Source organism: Diabrotica virgifera, chromosome 9 (genome assembly GCF_917563875.1).
Source record: "Diabrotica virgifera virgifera chromosome 9, PGI_DIABVI_V3a".
NCBI classification, from domain to species: domain Eukaryota; kingdom Metazoa; phylum Arthropoda; class Insecta; order Coleoptera; family Chrysomelidae; genus Diabrotica; species Diabrotica virgifera.
Genome location: NC_065451.1, coordinates 170561439 through 170580174, shown reverse-complemented (window position 1 = coordinate 170580174; position 18736 = coordinate 170561439). Strand labels below are relative to the sequence as shown.

Below are 18736 nucleotides of genomic sequence, written 5' to 3'. Positions count from 1 at the left end.
TACCCCTCAATCTGTCTGTTTAGATTTCTTGGTTTCATGCCTAACGCAGCATCTAGATTTCTTATATCACTATTTGCAATTTCACGAAAAGAAAGTCTTTCTTCTTCTTCTTCAGGTGCCATCTCCGCTAGGGAGGTTGACAATCATCATAGCTATTTTAGTTTTTGAGGCAGTAGCTCTAAATAGTTGTTTTGAGCTGCATCCAAACCAATCTCTCAGGTTCTTCAGCCATAAAATTCGTCTTCTTCCGATGATTCTTCTGCCATCAATCTTTCCTTGCATTATGAGTCGCACGATGCCATACTTCTCGCCCCGTATCACATGTCCGAGATACTACAGTTTTCTTTCTTTAATTGTTAGTTCAACTTCCTTCTCTTTACCTATTCTTCTTAGTACTTCGTTGTTCGTAACTCTTTCTACCCAGGAAAACCTTATAATTATTCTATAGGTCCACATTTTAAAGGCGTTAAGTCGTCTCATGTCTCTACATTTAACGTCCATGATTCCACTCCATAGTATAGTACACTGTATACCTAACATTTTCTTAGGCGTGCAAAGAAATTCCGGCTTCTGTTAAATCAACTATCAGCCTTTATAAAATTCGCTCAGTTGATGGAAATTTGAGCATCTTCGTACTCTAGGTACTGTAATCTTCTTCTTCTTCTCCTTTTTCTTTTATAAAGGCAATACTGCCCATTTTTATTCAACGGTGCCTTTTATTCTGCCCCGAAATTTTCATTCTATCTATTCCTTGGGCGTCCTATACTTCTTCTGCCTAACGGTGACTTGTGACTGTCCTAGAGTCCTTTTCCAGCAATCCTTCTTAAGATCTTAATTTCGTTGGTCTCCAGATGTTTTTGTGTTTTGCTTGTATTTGGTCTTGTTTCGGCCATGTAAGTCATAACTAGCCTAATAACTGACCTATATTCATGCTTTTGTTTCCACTCTTAGGTGTTTAGCTTTCCGTTTTATTGGCTTTAATTATTTGATATTTTACCTCTTCTTCGATATTGTTGTCGGCTTATAGATTAATTCCCAGGTGTTAATTCATTACTCGTATAATTTGATTGTCTAACTCCAATTTGCATCTTATTGATTCTTTGGCTATTACTAAACTTTTTGTTTCTTGGGCTGAGATTTTCATATTTATCTCTTTTGTGTTAATGTTGAATCCGTGCAGTAATCTTTATAGGTCGTCTTCGCACTCCGCTACTAACTCGGTGTCATCAGCGCAATAGAGTATTTTTATCTCTCTATCGCCCATTTTGTACCCTCTATTTTTCTTCACTTGTGTCATTATTGCATCCAACATTATATTATTATGTTAAGCAGTAGAGGGCTTAGTGAATCGCCTTGCCTGATTCTTTTGTTTGTTCTACGGGCCCTGTTATTATTCCATTAACTTTCACTTCTATTTTATTTCTTACATATATGTTTTCTACCAGTTTTATGATATCCAGTGGTAAATTTGTGTCATATAGTAGGTGTAATCGACTTGAAAAAAAAATAAAGATTCGCACACCGGTAATCTTTATGTTGTTCTGAAGCTATTTTCTTAAAATAATTTTTTTAGTAAAATTGTGGCTTATTTCCCATCAAAACTAGTTAACCGGTAATCTTTATTTGGTGCTAAACTTCAAAGGTAAATTTTTGAGTAGATAATAAATAAAAAAAAAGACTAAAAACCAAAACCTTACCTTGTAACGTTTTCCTATAGCTTTGATTATGATGTCATTGTTTAATAACTTTTTCAATTGCAGAGAATGGAAAGCTATAACTAAGACGAAACTTAGGCACAATGCAGTTAGCAAAGGTAGTATAAAACAAGGTTTTAATGCTTTGACCCAAAAAGAAATGGTCCTTGGACAATGGTTTATTGCTGGATTTGTGATAGTGCGAGGCGAGATCGCTGGTATCCATAACGTTTCAGAAGAAGAATGGCGGGGATTTCATCATTATTGGAGGGTGATTGGCTACTTAATGGGAATCGATGAACGGTAAGAAACATCTGTCTCGTTAGAGAAATGTATTTATGTTTGTCGCGACAGTAGTACACGGGGTCTAATACACCCCAAATTTCCAATTATACATTTTATGTGTTTGTTCAAGTGTCATACAGTATATTGCATTGCAGAATTTTATTTTCTATAAAAAGGACATAAGCAAAACTTAAATTAAGAACAGTAAGATAAATTAAAAACATAAAAATCGTCAAATAAAAATAATTTTTTTTTACAATAAGTTGTTGAAAATTTCAATTCTTATTATCATAACAAGTCAATATTGCATAATATGTATATTTACATTTTGCAAAAACACGCTATTTTTATACATTTTACAAAAATATTTTGATTTTCGGTCGTTACCACGAGAACATATATTCTACGTCTTTTGGTTTAGATAGGTAAAATTGCGATTTCTTCTTCGCCTTTTCCTCCCAATCACTTTAAAGTACACCTTTTTTTCTTGGGAATATTTTTATTTTCTACCCTTTGCAATTCATCATCATCATTACGTAGCGCTACAACCCTGGATGGGTCCTGGCTGACTGTACAACTTTCTTCCAATTTGTCCGGTCTTCCATCAACCTAGAGTCAAATGGAATGTTCATTTTTCGGAGATCTGATTGGATGTTATCTCTCCATCGCATTCTGGGACGTCCGAGTGGTCTTTTGCCTGTAGGAATCTCCTCCCATACCAGTCATACTTGTATCTCGTTATGAAGTCTGTGCAAGTGGTCTGCCCATCTTAGTCGCTGTGATTTAATTTCTTGGACCATATCGGTGTCATTGTAGAGTGCTTTTAATTCGATGTTGGTTCTGATCCTATACTGGTTTGTGTTAATGTCGTGGCGAGGTCCGAAAATTTTTCTAAGTGTTTTTCGTTTAAAACGTCTGAGCTTTTCTTCGTTTGATTTGGTCCTGGTCCACGTTTCGCATAGATATGTTAGTACAGGTCTGACGATGGAATTATAGATTTTGATCTTGGAACTTCTTGTAAGATTTATTAATTTTATAAGCTTATACAGTGCGAATAGACAGCGATTTGCTGATTTTATTCTGTCTTTTATTTATTGAGTAACATCGTTGTCACCTGTGATTACGGCCCCCAGATACTTAATAACGTTGTACTCTTTCGAAATTGAAGGTGTTGACCGTCAAATTTTGTCGTATCCTGTCTCTTCGTGTCGTTCTATTTATACACATATATTTCGTCTTCTCTTCATTAATCCTCAGCCCTACTTCGCTTGTTGCTCCTTCCACCTTGTTGAAAATGTGATCTGCGTAAGCTAGTAATAACTTGGGACCTTGAACCCATAGCAGTTATGTTTTTATTTCGGCCGACCTCATGGCTTTCTCTAATATAAGGTTAAAAAGTAGTGGAGATAACGAATCACCCTGTTTGAGTCCACTGTTGATTTCAAAGCTGTCAGACAGTTTATTATTTACACTATATACCTTTGCAATTGATAGTCACTTAAATCATCGACGCCGCATAACTTTGGTGTTGTTTATGCAATAAATCTCAAATGCCTTTATATGATATGGTTAGTAATGGTCACCTTCTACTATTTTTGGACGTATTGCATAAACTCCAAAGTATAGATTCCCCCTTTCGGCTTGTTAAATGTTTTCTGGCGGAGTCTGGCGTCATTGTTTCTCCGGAAATATGATACATTGTGGGTGTGCACTGATATTATGTATGTACGTTGTAATAATAAGCATAATATTCTTGCCTACTTTTGTGATGTACGAGACGATAATTGCTTGTTTTGGAAACCAAAGATGGAGCAATATTGCATAATCTTTTAATAAGCTTATAGCCAAATTATAACTAGTATACCAGATATCTAGTCAAATTACAATTTGTTGTTTTGATGGGATCAAACCTTTTCTCCACATCACTTAGTGAACTTCTAATGGAGTAAGTCTCATCGGGTTGCTTCTCAGTATATACTTTTTTATTTAAAAAACTCTTTTTTCAATACTTTGAAGGCTTATTAGGTTTATATTGCCTAAATGAAGATCCTTCTTAGTTCCTTGGATAACAATCTGTCCGTATCTTGCTTTGTTCTATTCGTCTATTTATCTGTAACTTCCCATATTTCTGACCCGTATGTATAGATGCTTTCAACGATAGATTTCAACAATAGAGCAATTTTTTGTTTTATTTACCCCCCGTTAAGGCCGGCAAAATGCCCTTACGCCCAGAAATCAGTTTTTTTTTTAATTTTTTTACGTTTTATATGATTAAAAATAAGATTCAGCTCAACTTTAACCCTCCACCCCTTCACCATCCCCACAGCCAAAAATGTAATTCTGTTGTTTTTTAGGTGAGATGTAATCAATTTAAAATTTTGGCCATTTTGCACCAAAAAATTTATGAGTATATAAGTTCCAAATGCATTTTCTTTTTCGAAAATAGTGTATAACATTTTTTTTTGAGATAGCTGCAGGTCTATTTTTTTATGTAGGTATCTTATCAAAAACTACATTGCTACTTTCTTTCAGATTTTTACCAGGGTGTGCAACTTTTAAAAATGAGAAAATCTTTTTTGTGGGATTTTGGGGATTTTCTCTATTTTGTAAACTTCAAATATACCAAATCATAAGTTATATATAATTTGAAATAACTGAATCCTTTAGGATAACCGCAAATTGGACGAAACACATTCAAACCCGCAAAAAGACTCCCAAAAAACCCGTCACGTTTTTTTAAACCCCTAAAAAACCGGTTTTTTGGGTTTGAGGGTTTCAAAAGTTTTTGATAAAATACACAATAATTAGACATGCATCTAACTTAAAGGAAATATATACATGTGAACAAAAATTCATTTTGAGGTTATGTACACTGAACTTACGGGTCTATAAAAATAGACATGTTTTGTACGTCTCAACTAGGCGTATGAATTTTTTGAAATTTCAAATCGATTGCATCCTAGCTAAAATAATAAGAACGTAAAAATTAGTTTTTTTTTGGTGGGCGGAGGGGGAGGAGAGGATGGAATGTTAAAATTGCGCTGAATCTTATTTTTTACTCACATAGAATGTAAAAAAAGAGTGTGTGTACTTTGTATGTACGTAAGAAGTTATACTTCTATTATTTAGGGCTCGACAAGACAAGAATTCTTGTCTTGACAATAATTTCTTGTCTTTTCTTGAGAAAAAAATCAAGAAATTTAAAAAATCTTGTCTTGACGTTTTCTTGATATTTTATATCTTGCCTTGACTCAAGAAATTTCAAGATCTTGAAATTTCTTGATTACCCGGTCCGGTGATTCCCCGGCGACCTATTTATTGAGTTGCATGCTAATACGGCTACTGGGGGGAGTCCCGATCGAAAATCTAAATAAATGCAAAATATTAGATAAATAATGGGTTCTGATCAGTAAATTTTGTCAGTATCTGAGAAGTTTTAAAACACTTTCTTCAATACTCGAAGGCTCGAAGGGGAAAAATATTGCACACTCCTATTGGTGGTAATTGAAGTAAACTTACTTTTAGACAAACTGGAAATATTGGGCTCATTAACTTGATAATTAAATTGATAGAGACACTACCGACGAGTAATTAATTTACGTCATTTAAGCTGCGAGAGATAAAATACTGAAACACTATAACAAAACTAATTGGATATACTATATAGTTCTTATTTTGGATCCTCGGCATAAAGCAGAGGCATTTTCCTCTTCATCTTGGAGAAAGCTTCTACAATCAGACGCAGCACAAAAATTTGAAGAAATATTTAAAGCTTGCTATTTTAATAAATCCCAGAATGATCTACAGAATCCAATATCAGAGCCAGCACTTAGTCTAAAAAAAGAAGATAACGAATTTGATTTAGATATTACTTACCTATTTAAGAACGCTGACAATGATAACTTACAATGTTGGAAGTATGAAATTGAAAAATACATAAATGAGTCATGGCATGTATGTAAAAATACATACATACATGAGAAATACATAAATGAGCCTAGGTCAGAATATACTGGTCTGACAATATACTTGATTGGTGGAGAAGACACGAAAATATCTACCCGTCATTATCGAAAATGGCCAAGGATTTTCTCGGAACGCCAGCAACATCTGTACCTGCGGAAATACTATTTTCAAGAGCAGCTTTAACAATAACAAAGCCAAGAAATCTGCTTGGCGTTGACTCCATGAGAAGTGTTATCTCCCTTAATTTATGGCTTATCAATTCCGATTTAAAAATGTGCTAAATTTGTTATTTAAAATAAAATCTAGTGTGCAATTTTATTTTCAACAGGATTAGGTAATGTATCATTAATATAATGTTATTATAATATACTTATATTAATATAATATAATTAACATAAGTATCATTAATTATTATTTATATTAATATAATATATAACTTATATTAATATAATATAATTAACATAAGTATCATTAATTATTATTTTTAATCTACATTTTTGTAAATCGTTTTAGCAAAAAAAGTGTTCAATAAATTAAAATATGTTTGTTAAAATAATGTTATCTTTTTTACAAAAAATACGTTTTAGAGTTTTCATTATTAGTCAAGATATTTCAAGATTTCTTATTTTCTTGACAAGAAATCTTGGTATTGGTATAAAATTTCTTGTCTTATCTTGAAATCTAAAATTACTTCTTGTCTTGATCTTGTCTTGAAATCACGACAAGATCAAGACCTGATCTTGAAATTTTCAAGAATTTGGCGACCCCTAATTAAGATTACAACGAAATAAATATAGTTGTTCCATTTTAACTTTGCCCATGCGTCATGATTCATTTTCAAACAAATTAAATCAAAACATAAAGTGAAACGTACGTCGATGTGTATAGTATACAGTATACACAATGTATATACAAATCGACATATATGTTTCACTTTATGTTTTGACTCAATTTGTTTGAAAATGGATAGTGGCGCATGGGCAAAGATAAAATGAAACTACTACCTACATATTTTAAACAGTTTAATATTATTATTATTTAAATATTAAACAATTTTAATACTAAAAATAAAAATAAAACCAAAAATTAAAAATAACGTTAATACGTCATTTTTTTATGAACTGGAGCGTCCCCGCAATTGCTTTTCCCTCGTTGAATCCTAGAAAATCTAGAAAACATCAGACTTTCTACACAAATTTTTAATTTCCTTTTCATTATATTTTAATAATAATTATCCTATTCCCAACAAAGACAAATCCAAAGACACAAAAATTATAATAAATATTATATTTACGTAACTTGAAAGATTTAGCAACTAACTTCTTGTTGTGAGTATGCGCGTATTCATACTCTGATTTTTATAAAAATTCACTCCCATCAATTTTTCCTAACCGCGCCTAAAGAAGTATAACATCAAAAATAAAGAATAAAAATAATTTGCGTTGGGGATCGAACCCGTTGATATTAGGTTTTGAATCAAGCATGTTAAAAGGCACCCAATTAGACACGCCAACTGCATGTTTTAAACTTTTTGACAGTTGGTCATATTTGCTTATTGTTTGAACTAATAAAATTAGTTTGATTTTTTCGGGATTAAAATACTAAAATACAACAAAATATAGAGCGAGAAAACAATATATTAGATGAATATTGGCAGACTGTTTGTTGGAAATCAAATTGTGTAAATCTAAGCACTATAATGCCAAATAATCACTCCAAAATATATGTAAAACCTTTAACAACATCAGAGAAGAACATATAATAGGAAAGAAAGATATGAGAAAAAGTTGGATGAATGACAATATACTACAACTAATGGAAGAAAGAAGAAAATAAAAAAACAACAGAATAATGTACAACACGATTCAGAGATAAATAAGAACTGAAATACAAAAGGCCAAAGAAAATTGGTTCAAATCACAGTGTGAAGAGATAGAGTTGTAAGAACAAAAACATGATACGTTTAACATGCATTAAAAGGTGAAACAAGCATCTGGTCTTCATAAATCCAACACAGCTAGCAAATTGTGAGACCAACAGGGGAATATCATAACAGAGAGAAATCAAGAAATCTGCATATGGATAAAATACATACAGGTACTCTTTGATTATACTAGATCCGAACAATCTTCATCCTATATAATATGTGATGACCACTTATCAATCACATCAGATGAAGTGGAAAGAGCAATATCACAACTAAAAGATGGCAAAACTCCTGGACCTGACAATGCATATGCTGAACTCATAAAACTATTTAACACCGACGGTACTCAACCCCTAACCAAAATATTTAACGACATATATTTAAGCGGAGTAATACCAAGAACATGTACTGCAGTGATTTCGGAACCATCAGCTTAATGAGCCATATTTTAAAATTATTTCTAAAAATTATACATCAAAGGATATATAGACTGTGCGAAGAAAAAATCAGCCGAACACAATTTGGTTTTCGAAATGCAGTGGGTACAAGAGAGGTTCTATTTAGTATACAAGTGCTATTTCAAGATGTAGACATAAATTGCGATATTTACGCATGTTTCATTGATTACCATAAAGCGTTAGATACAGTAAAGCACGACAAGCTGATGGAGATATTAACCAATATTGGAATGGAGATATTAACCTGTGATTTAAGGACTATCAGCAATCTGTACTGGAATCAAACATCATCTATCCGGACAGAGGCAGGAGAATCTGACGATATCAAAATCAAACGTGGGGTCCGTCAGGGATGTATACTATCCCCACTGCTGTTTAACATCTACTCTGTTATACATCTGTTAACACCTATACCCATAAAAGTCAGATTACTACGATGTTATATCTTTCCTATACTGTCGTACGGAGTTGAGTCGTAGACTCTCACAGATGCCACCTGCAAGAAAATTGAGGCTTTTGAAATGTGGCTTTATCCTCGAGTCCTGAAGATATCTTATACCGACCACATTACTAATGAGGGTGTTTTGCTGAGAATGCAAAAAGAAAAAGAGCTGTTAATCAAAATAAAAACAGCCAAAATCGAATACCTCGGTCACATCATGAGGAACAGTGAAATATATGGACTGCTGCAACTAATCTTGCAGGGAAAAGTAGAAGAAAAGCGAGGACCAGGAAGGCGAAGGATTTCCTGGCTGAAGAATCTACGTACGTGGTTCAACACAACCACTACAAATCTTTTCAGAGCAGCAGTGTGCAAAGTACAGATTGCTATGATGATCGCCAACATCTGAAACGGATAGCCACTACAAGAAGAAAGAAGAAGCACTAGTACATCTTACATTTTCCAAATAGGTATAAGTTTTTTATTACAATATTAAAACATTTAGAGTTACGTACCTATTGCTTTTAAAACCTATTCTAAAAGTCATCACAACTATAAACTTACTTTTGTCTCTGTTATCACAACAATAAAAACTAAAACACAACATTTTTTTGTTTACCACAGCCACGATATTGAATAAGTTTTGACAGGTCATTGGAATGCTCAATTAGAGCAAACGTATAACGTTCATCTGTGCATGGGGCTGAAAATTTTTGATGAATTTGCGCATATTTAAATTCACTCACAAACTCAACATTTTTCCCAATTGCGCCTATAGAAGTATAACTTCAAAATGTAAAGAATTACGGGAGTGAGGGCGTTTTGCTACTTAACGGGGGATACTCTTAAAATTAAACTGTTTAAGATAATGTTTATTAATATGACGAGTAACAGTATATTTTTTACTTACAGCTATAACGTGTGCAGTGTTCCATTAGATACTACAAGAAAAATATCCGAAATAATACTGGCAAAAGTTTTCAATCCCGCGATGGCAGAAAGGACCCCAGAATATTTAATGGTTACTAAAATAGTTGGTTATTGCTGGGCACCAATATTACCAGATCTGGAACCAAAATCCGCTGCCAACTATACTTTTAACTTGACCAAACCAAAAAATGGTTCCAAATTGCCAAGACCAGATTTTATGGAAATGAACTGGTTTTCCTGGATATATTATTACTATTTTATGTTTGTCTTATTATATCTCTTAAAATTTGACTTCTTCAGAGTTGCAAGGAACTTTCTGCACCGAGCTAATTTTTATATGATAAAGAATTTTACCACCGTTCCTAGAATTCAGTGTGAAATCTCTCAATATTTACACTTCAATAAAAATGCAAAGCCGTATGGGGTAGACTGATTAAGTGATTAGTAGAGAGCGGAATATATGCAACACAACATTACCAAAATATGCGCATATATATGCATTACTTTTACTACAAATATGCAGGTATTTTTTCTAAATTTGTCTAAATATGCAAGTGCATATTAAAAATACTCAAAAATAAAACAATGTATTAAGTAGTAAGATCTTCAGAAAAGTTGCCTTCAAAAATACGTACAACTTTCCTCAAACAATCGAAGCCCTCATTTTTTCTAAAACATTTTTTAATTTATTTCTAATTGTAATCCCTGTATTTCCGGGAATTTTTTGACCCGTGTTGAGCTGGCCCCCCCCACTTGCAAAAATTAAAAAACAAATAGCCTTGATTTATGAGCTATTTATGAGCTCTCATATTCCGCAAACTAAAAATTTTGAGCTCGTTCCACTGAGCAGGAATTTAATACCCTAGTGGGGGGGGGGGGGGGCTGAGTCAGCCCCCCCCACTACTTAAAAATAGGAATATTGAATCGGTTTTTGCGGCAGAATTACGAGCTATTTATGAGCTCTTGAAATTATATAGTTTCGATTTTTGAGCTCATCCCCTTCACCCCCAAACAACCCTTTAATTGATTTAACTTAAGAGAAAGATGCTGAGAAAACTTAAAATATATCGTATTGCGGATATAATTCCTATAGCTTATATACTCTAAGAATAAACTATTAAATCAAGGGCATTTCGATTATTGAGCTGCAACCCCTTCGCAAGAAAACCACCCTATCTTCCCGGCTTAAGAGAAAGTTGTATTTAAAATGCGTTAAACTAATTATTTGGCGACTACATATCATTTAATAATTTATAAGCTTCCAAATTACGCGCATTTAGATAAGTAAATTGCAATTTATTTTGTATAGTGCAGTCACTGAAGGTAAAAATCAACGATTACCTTCAAGTTCGGTGAACCTTCATCGATTTTCACGAAAATTGGTCAGTGGTTAGAGGATACGTCAAGAAACAAAGGTGACATGGTACCACCTTGCGCCTTTAACCTGAGGGTGGATACCGCCCCTTCTCGGGGGTGAAAATTATTTTATAAAAAATAACTGCACAAATCAATAAATAAACAAATTAAAAGCAAAATTTATTATATAAAGTTAATAAAATAAGTCAATACTTTTTAAGTTATTAAAGATCAAAGATTTTAATTATTTGTGAAAAAAATGCATGTTTTGAAGAGGTTTTTTGTAAATCACTGAAAAACTGTAAGTTTTTACAAAAAAGTTAATAGTAGTTTAATTCGCATAGCTTATATTCTAAGAATAAACTCTTAAATCACGCACCTTTCGATTACATAGCTACAACCCCTTCGCAAGAAAACGACCCCATTTTCCCGGCTTAAGAGAGAGTTGTTCTTAAAATAATTTAAATTGATTATTTGGCGACTACATATCGTTTAATAATTTATTAGCTTGCAAAATATACGCATCTCAATTATTGAATTGCCATTTTCTTTCTATAGTGCAGTCACTGAAGGTAAAAATCAACTCTTACCTTCGATTTCGGTAAATCTCCATTTATTTTCACGAATTGACAATAACAACTTGGGGTTTTAGCCTGGGGTATATGTCACCCCTTCTCGGGAGTGAAAATTACTTTATTAAAAATAACCCCACAAATCGAGAGAGGGACAAATTGTAAGCAAAATTTGTTATAGAATGTGATTAAAATAAATCAATACTTTTTGAGTTATTAAAGATCAAATATTTTAATTTTTGGAAAGAAAATGCATGCTTTAGAGCGATTTTTCATAAATGACTCAAAAACTGTAAGTTTTTACAAAAAAGTTTTCATCACTAAAATTGAAGCTAATAAAAAATATAATAAATTGCTTACTTGAAAAACCTTTAATGTTAATTTAAAGTAAGTTATTGGTAATTAAATGTATATTTTTTTCCGCGACTGTTCAAATCTAAGGGTTCAAGCTTAAATAACGGGAAAAAGATGCATTTTATAACACTTAGGTACTAAATACTTGTCAAAGTACTTAGAAATACCCATCAAAAATAAGATCCAGAAAAAGTCGATAGTATCAAAATCCGCTCACCAATTTTCGTGAAAATGAATGGAGATTTACCGAAATCGAAGGTCATAGTTGATTTTTACCTTCAGTGACTGCACTATAGAAAGAAAATGGCAATTCAATAATTCAGATGCGTATATTTTGCGAGCTCATAAATTATTAAACAATATATAGTCGACAAATAATTAATTTAAATTATTTTAAGTACAACCCTCTCTTAAGCAGGGAATAAGGGATGGTTTTCTTGCGAAGGGGTTGTAGTTCAATAATCGAAAGGCGCGTGATTTTAGAGTTTATTCTTAGAATATAAGCTATACGAATTAAACTACTATTAACTTTTTTGTAAAAACTTACAGTTTTTCAGTGATTTACAAAAAACCTCTTCAAAACATGCATTTTTTTCACAAATAAATAAAATCTTTGATCTTTAATAACTTAAAAAGTATTGACTTATTTTATTAACTTTGTATAATAAATTTTGCTTTTAATTTGTTCTTTTATTGATTTGTGCAGTTATTTTTTATAAAATAATTTTCACCCCCGAGAAGGGGCGGTATCCACCCTCAGGGTAAAGGCGCAAGGTGGTACCATGTCACCTTTGTTTCTTGACGTATCCTCTAACCACTGACCAATTTTCGTGAAAATCGATGAAGGTTCACCGAAATTGAAGGTAATCGTTGATTTTTACCTTCAGTGACTGCACTATACAAAATAAATTGCAATTTACTGATCTAAATGTGCGTAATTTGGAAGCTTATAAATTATTAAATGATATGTAGTCGCCAAATAATTAGTTTAACGCATTTTAAGTACAACTTTCTCTTAAGCCGGGAAGATAGGGTGGTTTTCTTGCGAAGGGGTTGTAGCTCAATAATCGAAATGCCCTTGATTTAATAGTTTATTCTTAGAGTATATAAGCTATAGGAATTTTATCCGCAATACGATATATTTTAAGTTTTTTCAGCATCTTTCTCTTAAGTTAAATCAATTAAAGAGTTGTTTGGGGGTGAAGGGGATGAGCTCAAAAATCGAAACTATATAATTTCAAGAGCTCATAAATAGCTCGTAATTCTGCAGCAAAAACCGATTCAATATTCCTATTTTTAAGTAGTGGGGGGGCTGACTTATCCCCCCCACTATGGTATTAAATTCCTGCTCAGTGGAACGAGCTCAAAATTTTTAGTTTGCGGAATATGAGAGCTCATAAATAGCTCATAAATCAGGGCTATTTGTTTTTTAATTTTTGCAAGTGGGGGGGGGGGGGGCCAGCTCAACACGGGTAATTTTTTGACAATGAGCAGAAAAAGTGTTAACAAGATTAACCGAATCACTTAATTGTAAATTCCTTTGTTCTAATGACATTATTAGATCTGGTAAAAAACTAAAATTAACTTTTATGAACATAAGTTCTTTAGCAATTTGTACGTTACTTAAAGAACAAAGTACGTTACTTAAGCTGAAGAAGAAAAGCGGAATTGTCTACAACTTGATGGATTTTTGTATTTTGATGCTTCTCTCTATGTCCGTCTTTATAGAAGTAAAAGCGAATTTGTCGAATAAAAACACTCTTTCCAGAAAAATTTCTTTTGTGGGACATGATGCTGTTGTTTGTCAGTTCCTCATTTAAAAATGAAATGTGAAAATGAATGTAACTTACTGTTTTGGAACAGGCCTTGCAAAATACTTTGTCTCCACTTAGCTTTAACTCGGGAAAACACTTTATCCAAGCACTTTTTTGAATGGTAGACATATTTAAATTTAATATATACCAATCACTTCAAAAACACTAAAAACGATACAAAGTTTACTTTAAACAAATGTTGGCCGGAAACTGACAAAATAATTATTAGACCCTTAAAAGCAGGTATAGGTACCTACGACTTGCTACGCTAATAAAATAATATTTTTCTGGGAACACCCATAATTGTTAAATTCAAGTAGTAATGGGAAAGTCCATATGAGCGATAGATAGATAAATAACGAGCTCGTTCATATCGAAGTTATAAAATTCCAACTAAGAGAGGAAAATTTTAAAATTTTATATAATTTATTTTTAAAATATGCAAAATAAATCGTGTTTAGCTTAAATATGCAATGTTGTGTTTGTTGTCTGAAAATATGCAATATATGCATCTATATGCACTTTGCATATATTCCGCTCTCTAGTGATTAGATAACTTTAAAATATGTTAAATTCTTTTTATTTTGTATTTTCTATTAAAATTATATAACTAAGTAAGGGGAAATGTTTTTATTTTAATTGGACCAACATAATAAACCTGTAACAAAATAACTCCAAATAACATTGGGTGCTAATTGTTTAGGCTTCGACTAGCTTTATTCTCTTAGTATAGTAGATGGGTCGGGTTAGACGAATAACAGGCCTAACCTTGCATCAGGAGCTGCCCCAAATTTTATTTTTATAATCTTTAGGGGGGGTCAATAGTAGCGTAAATTTAAAATTTCGACTGAATTCCGCCGTTGCGTTAGCCACCATCTTGATTTTAACGAGAACCGTTTTTGTTCAATACCTCCGCCATTTTCAACTTTTCGACAAAAAGTATAACAACTAAAATTGTTGAAAATATGATTTTCTATTATTTCTATTGTTACAATTTTTTCGTGCCGTCAATATTTTCCGAGTTATGGCGGAAAATAGTGACAGTTAGTGCATATTTATTGAATTATCTCGTTTATTATTAGTTTTACGACAAAAATGTACCCATACAAAAATAGAGAGAACTAAATTCTACACAATTTTGATCTCCTTCATTTTTTTGCTTAAGTTAATATTTAAGGTAGTACGTATGCGATAATGGCGCGAGCTTAAGACTTGATTGATTTTGTAGCAATTGTTTTTGTTCAATATCTACGCCATTTTCAACTAAAATTGTTTCAAATATGATTTCCTACAACATCTTTTTTAGAATTTTTTTCATGCAGTTGATATTTTCCGAGTTAAGTGGGAAAATAGTAAAGACTGGTGCTGGGAGCATAATTACTGAATTAAATCTTGTTTCCGAGCTGCCCCAAATTTTATAATTCTGTCCTTTAGGGGAGATCAATAATAGTAAATTTAAAATCTCGACTGAATTCCGCGGTTGCATTAGCCGCCATATTGATTTTAAAGGAGAACGGTTGTTGCTTAATATCTCCGCCATTTTCAACTTTTCGACAAAAACGGTAGGAGCTAAAATTGTTGGAAACGCAATTTTCTACAATTTCTTTTCAACAGTTTTTTTATGCGATTAATATTCTCCGAGTTAAGGGGGAAAATAGTGGAAGCGGAAGGGAAGCATTAATATTGAATTGTCTCATTTATTATTAACTTTACGACATAATTGTACATAAACAAAAATAAAGAGAATTATATTTTATACAATTTTTAAAACTTCCAATAAAACACCAACCAAACTAAGTACATAAAAGACATAAAAAATAACTTATATGCATTCAGTTCACTTAATTTTATTAACTAGCGGGTTTTATTGATTGAATTTGTCTGTAGATAATTAAGTTTCATGTCAGCTAACATATTTTAATTTTTCCATCCCCCCTCGTAGACCTGCCACTGGTTCTCTCGAAAAATTGCAGTAAATCGTAATTGCAACAATTTCAGTCCTTACACTTTTTCTCAAAAAGTTGAAAATGGCGGAGATATTGAACAAAAACAATTGCTACAAAATCAATCAGGTCTTACGCTCGCGCTTTTACCGCATACGTACTACTCTAAATATTGATTTTATCAAAAAAATGAGAGAAATCAAAATTGTACAAAATTTAATTCTATTCATTTTTGTATAGATCCAAATTTTTTGTTAAACTAATAATAAACGAGATAATTCAATAAATCAATAATTATGCTCTAACTGTCACTATTTATTCCCCATAACTCGGAAAATAACGAGCGCACGAAAAAAAAATGTAATAAACTAAATTATAGAAAATCGCATTTTCAACAATTTTTCAGTTTTTACACTTTTTGTCGAAAAGTTGAAAATGGCGGAGATATTGAGCACAAACGGTTCTCGTTTAAAATCAAGATGGCGGCTAACGCAACGGTCAAATTCAGTCGAGATTTTAAATTTGTACTACTATTGACCCCTCCCAAAGATTAGAAAAATAAAATTTGGGGCAGCTCGTAACGCAAGGTCTAATGCTATCCCGATTGGGCCATAGGTACGCCTTATTTTAACTGCAAATCTAACCAAAGAAAAATGACAGGGACAAATAAAAGATGATGTCAACTAATACAGTTCATTCACTAACGGTAAAATATTGCAAAGCCTCTAAATTTTAAAGAACCGCTTGAATTGACATGAAATTTGCAAACACATGGCTAACATGTCAAAAAATAGTAATATTGTGCTGATGTGTGATTTTGCCCTGGAGGTCACTTTCACCCCTTTTCGGGGGTGAAAATATACACGTAAGGACGTAAGTACAAAATAAGTCCGAAGATGGAAAAACTGATTAAGTCTAAGCAACTTTTGTTTTATAGCGTTTTTCACGAAGTTGATACTTTTCGAGTTATTTGCGAGTATGTTCGGTCTTCAAGAGCTTCAACAAAAAAACACGTTTTTAAACGTTTTTTTGCAAATAACTTAAAAGGTGAGTATTTTATTAACACCAATTATTGAGAAGCAACTCTTTAAATGTAAGCCCAAAGAGAACTTTACTGTGAAAATTTGCCTCATAATGTAATACATACCTACTTCTAAGTCTATTAAAACTATTAACTATACATAAAATTGCCAATTTAAGCACACAATTTCATCTAAATTTACTTTCCTTAAAGATAGGGCGCACCTTGCCGAATCTCAACTATTTATCTTGGCATAAAATGTAGAAAACGACCGCAAATCGAATTTCCATCTGAGATATATAGATTTTATTATATAACTCCATTTTCGCAAACACGGCCGGAAAACAGAAGTACGATTCCGACGTAAAAGTTTCCAACTTTTCTTCCCCCAGGTCAATCGGTTATTCAAATTATTGTGTTTCTGATTTTCTATTGTTCTTTCTTTTCGTCTACGCTCCAACAACCTTAATCCTTGTACACTGAGAAGGAGGTACTTTTAAAAATACGGAGCTTTTCTTGTTTAGAGTTTAGAGCTTTTATGTTATCACAATAAACTAAAAAAAAAAAACGAAAAATACTAAATATTATGGTAGAGCTGTAGGATTTGACATTTTTGCAGAATTTCTATAACTTATGGATGGACAGGAAATAAAATGGATAACAAATGTATTTTCCCAAAATCAGTCAGGAATTTATATATTTTTGACAACATTATTGAAAGAAACGTTCTATATTATTTTAGCCGTTACCTGGAAACTAAAAATAACTATACAGAATAGTATATTGTACAACAAGTGAGAATAAAAAAATATGAAAAAAATATTTTTAAGAAACGCTTTTCTGTAGTTACGAGTGACTAAAATTAAAGATATTATAAAAAAATCAACCAAAAAGCAAAAAATTAAAAAATTTAAAAAAATCTAATACATTCGTCAAAGAAAAGAGTGGCGCGCCTTCATCGAATAAACGATTTTTGCACCACGCTTTTCTTGAACGAATGTGTTAGACTTTTTAAATTTTTTAATTTTGTGCTTTTTGGTTGGTTTTTTATAATGTTTAATTTTAGTCACTCGTAACTAAAGAAAAGCGTTTCTTAAGTAGTTATTTATGATATAAGTGTTAAAAGTACACGTTTAAGGCACGCATGTGAAAGTTTGCAGAATGAGCGAAGCGAGTTCTGAAATTCACATGAGTGCCATAAAAATGTACTTTTTAACACGCATATCATACAATATTTTTTCTACAAACGTAATTACAGGACAATATCTACAAAAAATTTTACTTGAACTTGACTGACATTCCCTTTTTATATTTTTTGACATTACATCAAAATTCCTTATACGGTCAATACGAACTGCAGTGCCATAAAATTTTTAAAGCACTAATGCCTTAAAGTAGCATTTTTAACGCTCTTATGGAGTGCTAAAAATTGCATTTTTAACACGGTTGTAGAAAAAATATTTTTTTCATATTTTTTTATTTTTTACTTTTTAGTCTTACACTTATCAATCATTAAAATATATCGTCATGTTTATTAAAATATGTATAAAACATGATGTACAAACATGGAAAGTAGTCGGGATCGGCAAAACATTTAAAACTTTATTGTTTATTTATGAAGCATAACGTAAACAATTAACGTAAAAAGTGAAATTATGTATAGTTCATATCATTAGCTACAATCCGTAAAAGTTTCAAATTTCTACATTGTAAAAAAAGAGAATCTAAGCATTTTTTATTAAAATGTTTTTTTTAAACAATTAATAAACATAAAAAAAATTATTGACTATTATTTGTGTATTGTTCCCGCAAACGCATATGTCTGTAAATTTTCATTCATTTGCATTGAAGAAAAGTCAGTCAAATTAACGTCTAAAATTTGATGCAAACTATTGAAGTTAAGAAAAGCGTTTAAAAAAGGCATATTTCTCACGCGCGTAGAAGTGTGTTGGCACGAGCCGAGGCACTAGGCGC

General features: G+C 32.1%; 1 protein-coding gene across 1 annotated transcript in view; it reads left to right on the top strand.

The window, feature by feature from the left end:
• Window positions 1-10534, top strand: part of LOC114337045 (uncharacterized) — a 40956-nt gene extending 30422 nt beyond the window's left edge. The window contains exons 4-5 of the mRNA XM_028287432.2: window positions 1761-1997; window positions 9685-10534. Coding sequence (XP_028143233.2) covers window positions 1761-1997; window positions 9685-10135 — 688 coding nt within the window. The 3' untranslated portion in view covers window positions 10136-10534. The remainder of the gene's footprint in view (window positions 1-1760; window positions 1998-9684) is intronic.
• The last annotated feature ends 8202 nt before the right edge of the window (window positions 10535-18736 follow it).